The sequence below is a fragment of the Carlito syrichta genome, unplaced genomic scaffold (genome assembly GCF_000164805.1).
Source record: "Carlito syrichta isolate Samal-C Ts95f unplaced genomic scaffold, Tarsius_syrichta-2.0.1 Scaffold288798, whole genome shotgun sequence".
In the NCBI taxonomy this organism is placed as follows: Eukaryota; Metazoa; Chordata; class Mammalia; order Primates; family Tarsiidae; genus Carlito; species Carlito syrichta.
The window spans coordinates 13668-24932 of record NW_007232894.1 but is presented as its reverse complement, the minus strand read 5'-3'; the positions used below and the strand labels follow the sequence as shown (position 1 = coordinate 24932).

General features: G+C 37.7%; 1 protein-coding gene across 1 annotated transcript in view; it reads right to left on the bottom strand.

Moving 5' to 3' along the window:
- The window catches only part of SCEL (sciellin), a 96568-nt gene extending 85855 nt beyond the window's left edge, over nucleotides 1-10713 (bottom strand). The window contains exons 1-4 of the mRNA XM_008053881.2: nucleotides 10656-10713; nucleotides 9849-9966; nucleotides 7005-7064; nucleotides 2712-2780 (exon numbers count right to left, since the gene is read on the bottom strand). Coding sequence (XP_008052072.1) covers nucleotides 2712-2780; nucleotides 7005-7064; nucleotides 9849-9966; nucleotides 10656-10698 — 290 coding nt within the window. The 5' untranslated portion in view covers nucleotides 10699-10713. The remainder of the gene's footprint in view (nucleotides 1-2711; nucleotides 2781-7004; nucleotides 7065-9848; nucleotides 9967-10655) is intronic.
- Between the last annotated feature and the right edge of the window lie 552 nt (nucleotides 10714-11265).

The window sequence follows — 11265 nt, the reverse complement described above, 5'->3', positions numbered from 1 at the left end:
CACTCCAGTCTGGGCGACAGAGTGAGACTCCAACTCAAAAAAAAAAAAAAAAGATAAAGATAAACTTGGAAAATTGTTACTCTGGTACCCTGAAAACAACAGCAATCTGACTAAAGTAAATGGAACCTTAATACTAAATGTTCTCAAGGTAAGCTCTGATGTTAAAATTAAATGAAGTTAATAAAAAATTCCAGTGTAAATTTATGTGGGCAATACTGCCTACAATAAAAATAGCTAACTACTACTCTTTACTGGTCATTTCATATATTTTTCTACTCTCCAGAACACTCTTACAAGGTATGTATAATTATTTTCAAAAATGAAATAAAAAGGAAACATAATTATTATTTTCATTTTATAGATAAATAAATGGCATCAAGGAGAAATTGGATTACTTTCTTTTGGGCAAACAACTAGGAGGTAGGTAGTCTATCTCCCAAGTCTTTTCACTAGGACCCAATGTCATATATCTGATTCTATGATATGATTATCCCCAAACTCACAATTAGGTTAACATGCCTTCCTTTAGTCATTATTCTTTACCTCTTACAATCTCTTTCATGCTACTAGAAGGATGTGTTTATCAATAGTAATATAACTTAAATTACCATTTAAATTCATATGTTAATTTATTAATGCTGCAGGGATTAATTTTATATTTCTCTTGGAAACTAAGTTTCTGTCAACTTGCAATATGAAATAGATTGCTTTCATAGGTGTAGGTCTTGGAGAAAGGAGGTGCTCGACAATGTAATTAGCAACTTGATCAAAAGAATCAAAGGAAAAGTTGTACTTTCACAACAGAGCACTAGGGGCCTCCCTAATCTAGCTTTCTTTTTTTCCAAGTTGGTTATTAAACCACCTTCAGGATTTGGACCATATCTGCATGCTACATACAGTTATTTACTCATATTTCCTTAACCTTCCTCCTATTTTACCTACATATGTATATTTTAAAATGAAGATATTCATATTTTTCATATTTACTAAAACAAATATTATTACTTAAATGTGTGCACAAACACACACCTGATATATTTGATCATCTTCCTCCTAAAATCGTTTCACATCTCGCATTTTGGAGTGGATTGCATTGCAGAAGTCTGACTCTAGCTAACAGGACTTGCCTTTCTCTACTGACCCTGCGTCTTCTTCCTCACACCTGTTTCCACGCTTACTGCTATGGGAATGAGCTGACCAGGATATTTTTCCCATCTAAACCTCTGTGTAAGTAACTCACGTAGTCCCTGGCCCCATTTTCTAGTGTATAAAATGAAGAGTTTGGGCTAAATGGGTGGTCCTGATTGCTGCTGCCCATTAAAATTCATTTATAAGCTTGGGCCTGAGTCCCATCTCAGGCTAATTAAATCAGAATATGAGGAGCAAGAGGCAGTACAATCAAGGCATCAATAAAGTTTAAAAGTTCCCTCAGTGGTTCTTACTGGCAGCTAAGGCCGAGAATGACCTAACTAGATTGCCTGTGATGTATAGTCCATTTCCAACATGCCAAGGCTGTATCTCTACTGGCCTGACACCAACTTTCAGTCACACGGCCTCCAATAACTCAGGTTTTCCATCTCTTTAGCTTAATTGTCTCATTTTAAAATACATTCCTAGAAATAGGGCTTCCTTCTGTGCAATAGCTCAGTCTGCAAGGTCAGGACGGATGGAGGTATTTTGCTTATCTTTTCTCTACATACCACTATGGAGATAAGATCTTGTACATAAACTTCTACAAACTCATTTTTGACAAGGCTGATAATTTAAAGAAGAGAGGCCAACTCTTTAAGATACCAGTGTTGATTGTCCTCTATTAGGAAGACTGACTCAAAAGCCTTTGAATAGTGTATACACATTTACTATATATTAATCAAGAAAAGCCTAGTCTGAATAGAGAGTCTACCAGATGTTGTAAGTTTCAGCATATTTGCTTAAAACCCAGTAGGTGCTATTTTTGCCTGTAATCACTGCACATTTTTAGCTACAGAAAGTAAACTCAACTATCACTGGCCTTGGGTGTCCATGATGCCTAGACTCCTATTAAAGATCTTAACTCTGTCCTTCACTTACACTTACTAAGCATTTCTATCAAATCTAAACTAAAAATGTAGCATTTACATTTTAACCTGAATGAAAGTTTCCCAATTTTCCCTATAAGAGATGAGTCCTTTCTCTCTGAGAAGAGACTCATTCAATAAGTCATATGGTGAATCCAGTGCCAAAAGAGAAGTTTCACCTTCTAAAGAAAAGAGCTAATGATTTTATCCTAGAGGGGGGTCACAACTACTGTCATATTAAAATTTACAATCTCTCCATAAAGAAGTTGTATGGAGACTGTTGATTTTCTGCCATCTGGATAGAAGAACCAAATGTGGGAACAAGGACTATTCGTAATCTAAAAAGCTATATTCCTAATTTTAAATTGAACAGATTCCACACAGTACTCACCTACCTGTACTCAAATCATTGTCTCTCAGAATTTTTCATCTTAATCTAATATTATTAGGATTTTAGGAAAACAGAGTATCTAGTCAAGATTTTGTGAGTTTTGAGGAAGATAATTCAATTCTTAAAGCCTCTATCTGTCCCTGAAAATAAAATATCAATGGTTCAAAGTTTATTTTGGTAAACTTTAAATATCTCATAACTTGATAAGAAAGAGGGTTTAATATATGTTATGCTTCCACTTACATGGTTCAAAAGCACCTTACCTGTCCAGAGTGTCATCAGATCTATACCGACTAATTGTAGCTTTTGGCTCATCTCTGTCATTTATTTTCCTGTGGCAAGAATCAACCGAAGGATCAAATAAGTTACAAAAAAAAAGTTTATAAAATCTATCACATACTTGGCAAAATTTTGACATATTTAGGGAGGAAATGTACATGTTACCAAGGAAAGACAGATTTGGAGTACCCAAATCTTCCAAGGTTTTAACTTGGAAAGAATAAATTATAGCAACCCAATTCCCCATGCTAATAAAGGATTCTTCTCAATTATCTCTAACTACAATGCAACAAATTCAAAATGGGGATAAGGAGATGTAAAACAAACAACATAGCATGCAATATAGTTAGAAACTAATATGTACTCTTGTCTATGTTGTTGATTTCTACATAACAGAAAGTCAATCCCTTGTTATCAGCTATGTTTTCTTTGCAGAGTTTTAGCAGTGCCATATGCCAGTACAACGGGGCAAATGCCAAACAACTTTACTTAACATTCAGCACCGAGGACAGGGTTGAAAGACAGAGTTGAAAGAACTCAGGGACAGAAGGGAGGGGCAGGAAAAAAAGAAAGAAAAAGAAGCAAAAGGAAACTGGAAAAAATGAAAAGAAGAAAGTGGCAGATGTGAGAAGGGATAGATATGGAAAGAAGAAGAGGAGAAGAGTGACAGGAGGAAGTAAGGAGAGGAAGAGGAGGGTAAAGAGAGGAAAGGAAGGTAGATGAGCAAAAAAGGGAGAGTTCAGAAAATAAGGGAAGAGAGGACTGGAGGCTCCATAGTGGGGAGCATGGTCACGGAAGCAATGAAAATACCTTGATCAAACTGGTCAAACAAGAAAAAAAAAAGCCTCTTAATGTCTCATTTGACTGTGTGCCATAAAAAATAAAAATTAAGAAAAAAAGAAAAGCTAGTTCTTTGGGGAGTTAGACCATGATTTATTGTGTTTGCATGTCAGAGCATCATTTAAAGTCCACAGATCAAAAGTATTGAATTATAATAAGTACTAATGACCAGGAGCAGTGACTCATGCCTGTAATCCCAGCACTTTGGAGGCCGGACCAGGAGGATTGCCCAGGAGTTTGAGATCAGCCTGGGCAACATAGCAAGACCTCATCTCTACAAAAAAAATCAAAAACTTAGCAGAGTGTGATGGTGCATGTCTACAGTCCCAGTTACTCAGGAGGATGAGGTAGAAGGATTGCCTGAGTCCAGGAAGTCGAGGCTGTGGGGAGTGATCATCAGTGCCACTGCACTCCATCCTGGGTGACAGAGTGAAACCCTGACTCAAATAAATAAATAAATAAATAAACAAATAAACAAACAAACAAACACTAAGACTCGATACTGAAGATTTAATTTTACACTTTGATTTATTTGCTCAATGAAAATGGAATATTTTCATTGAGCAAATATTTGGAGGAAGGCAATGGAGAAAGTACTGTGTGACAATGATAGGAAGTGTAGAATAAAGTAATCATAGAAGCTACCCAAACAGGGCTAGATGGACAAATCAGATACATCCAAGGCAGAAAGTAGTCAGTGTCATACAAGGGGTTCAGGTAAAGTGCCAGGAAGTTCTAGGTTGAGAAAGCAGATTTCCAGGTGTAAAAACCAGAGAAGTCTTTCTTTAGGAATGAGATACAGTTTGAGCGAGGCCTTGTCAGATAAATAGATGTATTTTCAACAGAAGTCAGTTAAGCCAAGAAAAAAGTAGAGAAAAATGCCTAATACACCTCTCCAAGTTTTTTAACTTTTTATTTAATTTTTTTTTCCAAACGGGGTCTCACTCTGAGCCCCAGACTGGAGTTCAGTGGTGTGATTATAGCTCAGTCTCCTGGGCTCAAGTAATTCTCCTGCCTCAACCTCCCGAGTAGCTGGTAGCATATGCCACCACGTCTGGTTAATCTTTTTTTAATTTTTATTTCTTGTAGAGATAGGGTCTTGCTGTGCCATCCAGACTGCTCTTGAACTCCTGACATCCAGCGAACCTCCCTCCTCAGCTTCTCAAAGTACAATGATTGCAGGCATGAGCCATCATGACCCACGACAATTCTCCAAGCTTTTAAGGAAACCTCAGTGTGAAATGTTGGTGTGGTTCACCATTGTGTGTAATATGCGAATGCAAACAGGCACTAGAGGGCCATCTGACACCTTCTGGAAAACAGCCCCTCCACAGACACCAACACTTTACATCTCTTTAGCTGGCTATATTCTTCCTACTGTTTATCACAAGAAGACACACTATATTGGGTCATTTTCATTCTCTCCCCTCCCTCACCTTCAACTAGGGTGAAAGTTCAACTAGGGTGAAGCAGGGACTCTGTTTCGCTCCCAGTCCTTAGCACAGTAACTCACAGCTGGCATCCCACAGACACCATTTGTGTTATCTGCCATATCTGACATGTTTAAGTGATTGATCAGAAGACGTACACAGCAAAATAAAAACTTCCTGGTTGTGGATAATACAAAGCTGTTATCTAAGATGAGGAGGATCCATTGTTTATTTTCCTTTATTTTCAGTCTCTGCTCATGCCAACTCTTTACACACATTGTTGTCTATTACGGAAGTGCTTCTTTCCCTACCCCATGCCCACGAGCCAGCTTGCCTACTCAGGAGACCCTTCCTCCTCATCATCTAGGCAGCAATGCCAACACCAAAGACCACTTCCTTGCTGAGGTCTCTGGTTATACAGGCAGAGTTCGTCTCTCCCTCCTCTTATACCTCTACACTAGCATTTTTCATAGTACATTTTAGTATTTTCATGTATGGATCTTTTCCCAGGAATGCGAGATCTCCTTAAAGTCAATGATTGTGTCTTTGTATTCCCAGCACCTGGCACAACTCCAGCACATAGCAGGTGCTCCAAAGTGGCTGTTGAGTGAACATCAAAATGAAGACAGCCTCTGCTGGGCAGAAAAGGACAAGCAGCCTCATTTGAGCAAGTACCAGGATGAAAACCTTCCATCCTACTTTTTTAGGGAGATGTATTCTGCAATGTTAGTTATAAGTTAATGGGGAAATGTCTAAGTCTTACTTTTTGTTTTGTTTCCATTTTTTGCTGGAGAAAAAGCCTGATGTGCTATTTCAGTCAAAATGTTGGCCACCAGGAAGAAAGGTTCAGGCAACCAATACAATTTAATATAAAATAAGCATAGAAGGCATGAGGCTCTTGTTATCCTTAAACACATTTATGCATACTAAGAATATGGAACTCTGTTTTCACTATCACAATTCAAAACAAGTAGCCATGTTCTTTAATAGTTTTGGAGAAAGGCAAATAAAATGGAAGCAACAATTTTCATTAGGGGCTGAACTCAAATGATGAGTCTCCTCCTTGGTTGGTGGGAGGAGGGTCAGCTGAGAACCAGGATCTTCAAAATCAAGAAGACTAAGGAGAGGGCCTAGATGGACAGTCTGCCAGATCACAAAATGGTAAATAGGAAGAACTAAGGATGACATTAGGAAGATGAAGCAGCTACTTTGTGTAGAGCGTTGTAAGCTTAGCACCTTTAAAACAGGTCAAAATTATGAAAAGGTTTAAAAGTGTTGAGAGAAATTTACAAATGAAAGCTTCTAAAAAAGACATATTCAGAGTAACTATTTAACTTTTAAAAATCTGCACCATGAAAGACAATCCCACTCCCTCATTAAGTACCTCTTGGTGACAAAACAGACACAAGCTACAGTCTGATAAATAATTAGGTTCTTCTGATAGGTGTGGTTGTTTATATGCCTGTGAGTATAAGTATGTTTTAATAAGAATAGTATCTATTTGTTTGATCAACCTGAAACTTATTTACATCATTGTAAATACTAGTCTTGTCTGAATTTTCTTACTGATTTGCATTGGTCAGTCTATTTGGCACTGAAAATCAATTAGTGTTTTCCCACAAGCCCAAGTTCCAAAAAGGAATGCACTATCCCATAAAGCAAGTGAACACTGGGGTTATTCTTTCTGTAGTTCAGGATTCCTTTCCCCAAGGTTCAGAGATATCTTATCTGGCCATGTTTCTAAGAGAGCCCTTTCCTGGCCTGTCAGGAGGACAGCCTCAGGAGAGTGGACAGAAAGTTGATTCTTTTTCGCCTGTAAACCATAGTTCTAGAGAAGCACAGTTTCCTTGTGGAAACCTCCGATTATATCATATTCTTCTTCACGTGCCCAGAACATCAGAGAAAGCCTGAGGCTAGCCACAAATATTCAGCTGACTTAAACAAGTCTTCTCTCAAAACTACCATCTTTGTGTTTCTGCCAGGGATGTAACGTGTCTGAACACCCACCTGTCCAAGGCATCATGGGAGTTGTGTCGGTTGAGAACCACCCTACCATAATTTTCATCTCTGCAGAGAAAGAACAAAATGATGTCACATAAAAAATTACCACAATATTTTCTAAGCACTAAATATGAGAGACGGGAGAGAGCTCACAATTTTTGGCAAGGTTAATTCATTTTATTTCAGGCACAAGAACTATGTATCTACTTTAACCAGTCACCACTTGAAAGAGCATGGTGAAAAGGAACAAGTTTGTCTATACAAATGATCATTTATGTCATGAGGTTTCCACATGATTCGACAATGAATGAGTGTTTTGTTTTGTTTTGTTTTGTTTTTATCAGAGTATGGGAACATGAGACCTTGTGCTTTATATATGTTAGAAGAATCATTTTCTACAGGAAGGCAAATACACAAAAGCTTTCTATAAGTATAGTTTAATTAAGCCCATTTTGTCGGGATATGTTGGTGGACTTCCCAGTTTTTCTTGATAAAATGTAGGAAAACAAGTACCAGTATCTATAGTTAAGGAGACTGATCATTCACAAAAGACTTAATCTATTTTTGAAACATGAGAATTTTTCTCTTTAAGATATCCCTGTGAATTCGTCAGGGAAGACACTAGCATATCTAATTCACAGACGAGGAAATTGATTAGGAATTTTGTAGCTTTCCTAAGACCACAAGATTTGCAAGTGACTGAGTTGGGTCTAGGACCCAGACCTTTTTATTCCAAACCTTTGTCTTTTCTACTGGTCAATCCTGCAATAGACTTTCAAGCATAAAATCTCAAAATCATGCCTTTCTTACTTCAAACAGCAGACCTGAAAGTATAGGCAATTTTAAGACACGTTACTACAAGCAGTGGAGCCTTTGGACTTGAACCAAGGCAGAGAGTTAAGTACCTGAACCTTTTTCATATCAACCCAACTAAACCTGACATACCACATTTTTCCTAGTTGTGCTCCACTAACATTATGCAACACTCTGGAACCATTTTAAACTAAACTATAAAAATATTGTAGTGGACAATTAAGAAGAACAGTAAAGATGAAGCAATGCCAGTGAATATACATGCTCAAAGACCCCAAGAGAACTCTTCCATCTTCCTCAGTATTCCTTCCCAAAACTTGTGAGAGAGTAGCAAACACCAGGTGCTTACTTACTTGAAGAAGAGCCATAACTCGCAGCCCAGAACTGGACCAGTGGGAGTCAGGTTTCCCATCATTCAGCTATGACCATGCTATCCAAGCTGGTCTCCTGAGTTTTTTAGGGAGGTATGCCTGGCATAAAAATAACATCCCTACTAACTGTAATTTGTCTTATACATTCTATCTTCACTTATCTGGTAAATATTTGCAATCCAAAACTTGTGATCTACATTTGACATCACTCTACCTCCACAGAAAAATAGAATGCCAAATTAGATTCTTATAGAAGCAATAAATGCTGTTTCACGGAAGAAAATAATTGTTGTCTAATAGTGCTCACTCCAAAAGTTAGTATGGGTCTCTAAAAACCTTGATGTCTTCTTGAAATAATGAGATTCAATAATAGAAATATATATTTTATTTATACAGGAATGCCCCTCAAATAACCATATATAGACAGTTTGTAAATAGGTTAGAATAAATATCCTATAATATAGGATTTCTCAACTGCAGGGTTATTGAAATTTTGGGTCTGATGATTTTTTGTTGTGGGCTGTTCTGTGAATCACAGAATGTTTAGCAGCACCCCTGACAGAGACCCACTAAATGCCAGAAGCACTTGCCAGTTTTGACAAACCAAAATGTCTTCCAACCTTGCCAAATGTCCCCCAGGGTTAAAACTGCCCCTGGCTGAGAATCATTTGTGTAATGGAAAGATCAATGGGCCATGCTAAAATCTCAACTCTACCATTTGATAGTTGTGTGCCACTGGACAAGTTACTTAAGTTCTCTGAGCCTCAGATTCCTCTTCTATGAATGAGGATATAATACTTACCTTTTGTGTTTGTTGTGAGATTTAGTGATGTTTTATATGTAAAGTATCTAGCATCAAGCTTGATACTTTAGGAAATCAGATACATAAGGAAATCAGAAAATCTATACAAATATAAACATAACTTCAAATATATACATAATTTATTATAAGTAAAAAGTATACAAGTAAATATGCATATACATTATTATAAGTATATAATAAATTATGGACTGGACAAATATCTATTATAAATCTGTGTTGGCAATGAGGCCATGTGCCTGTGGTCATAGTTTTCAGACCTTTAAACCTACAGCTAGTAGAAACAATGCTCAGAGCAGACAAAACTTTGTTGGTGACAAGTACTTTGCTTTACAAAGTAATACCACGTTCCCCACACCCTTGTACTGAGAAGTAAATAGCCAGGTGGAACTAAAAGGAGTTGGGAATTTATTGACTTCACTTGTCCCTGTAGACATTTTAGATACATTATTATCAAATTTGTAACTGTGAAATTATACTATTATGTGTGTTTGTTTCAACTGACATGATCAACATATATCAGGAACTTCCTGATTGTAGATTTAATTGTTACTTTTTAGAAGCAAATCATGTTTTCTTTTAAGTTTACCAAATAAACACAAATGTCTGTTCTAAATGACGACCATGTACTCTCTCAGTCCTAATTCATGTTCTCCTGTGTATGTGGATATTTCTTGAAAATCTGGTATAACCAATTGATGCTTTTTGAATCTTACCAAAAATTAGAGCATGTAACAAAGTACTTCAGAAAGAAAGTATTTGCTTTTCAGATGGCCATTGGCTTCCCCAACAGAAAGCTCCTCTCTCTGCTCATCCATCTACACACCACCCTCCACACCCTCTTACTTCTCTTCTTCTGGACGTTTCTTTATCCAGCTGTTATCCTGCAGGAAAGTTCTTCTTTTATGCACCTCGTGAAAGCCCTGTTGCTTCTGCATGGTCCCCTGAGTGGTGCTCTTCATCTCTATCAACCAAAACATGAAAAAATTGGAAGATGCATTAGTGTGGAGTTGAGTATGGGCTTGTTAACTTGCAAATCCCAGGAGGCACATCTGATTGGCCAGCACCAATCTTCTAGGCTGGCAAGTCCAGTATTGTTTTGAAGTAGGGTGCACCAGCGAGAAAGAACAAATCCCACACCCCATCACCAAAGATAACATATAAAAATGCTCAAGTGCCAACTGAAACTGTCAAGGCCGCTCAAGAGGCCCCATCCAGTTCCTGGGAAGGTAAACCACCAGGCTGAGATAAACCAATCCCAATGTAGTGGGTTGGCCATTTTACTCAATAAGAAATACGCCCTCAGAAGCACACATGGGATGGTTTTTATAACACCTAGTAAATAATAGCAAGTCCTGGTGCATTTTATAAGTAACTTAATTCTTTCATCTCATAAGAGCCAGAAGCATAGAAGGTTGCACTAAAAATAAAATACATTCTTATAGATTTTTTAGAAAAATCCTTGAATTGCAATTATCTAAGTGAAAGCTGTAGCTCTCTTGCTTTTTCTTATGTCTAACTTTAGCAATGCTCCTTACATTTGACTGCTGTTCCTAAGCATTCAATGTTGGTACTAAAAAATTAAAATCTGTGAGTTGTTTTTCTTAGATTTTTAAGTTTTCTGAGTAAGGGAAAACACATCATCTGCATTACCATTTCCTGGGGAAGATGATTTTCTCAAGGTGAAGTTGGACATGCTGTCTTCCAATAAGGACCTAAAACAATGGGAATGGGGAAAAAGACAACAATGACTCTAAGAATCTGTGACTGTTTCATGGCCAAGCCTCACTTTTCAATGACATTGACAAAAACTATACAATCAAGTGCCTCCTAAGAACCTGAGCACTAAGCTTTCCCAACACATTTATTTTACAGATGCAGACAATGAGGCCTAGGGCATTTAATGTCCCCAGTGTTATGTAACAAGCAATTGGTTGAATGAGGCCATCAATTAATTCATTTATTCAATCAATAAATAAGTATTGAACGCATCCAGTGTGCCTGACACCAAGCCACCAAGCCAGGAGCTGAGCACAAAAAGATGAGTTAGACAAGTGTTTGGACATGGTCAAGAGGGAAAGAGAGACATTATGTTAGAACCCACAGGGTCCTCTGAGGAATGCCCAAAGAAGGGGCAGCTAAAGCAACCGACATGCAATTAGAAGAGAAGCAGCCAGATTCATGGAAATCACATATCAGGGAAAATGCTGGCAAGTTTAGGCAGCCACCACACGGGAGCAGTCACTTCTGTGAAGGTGTTAAA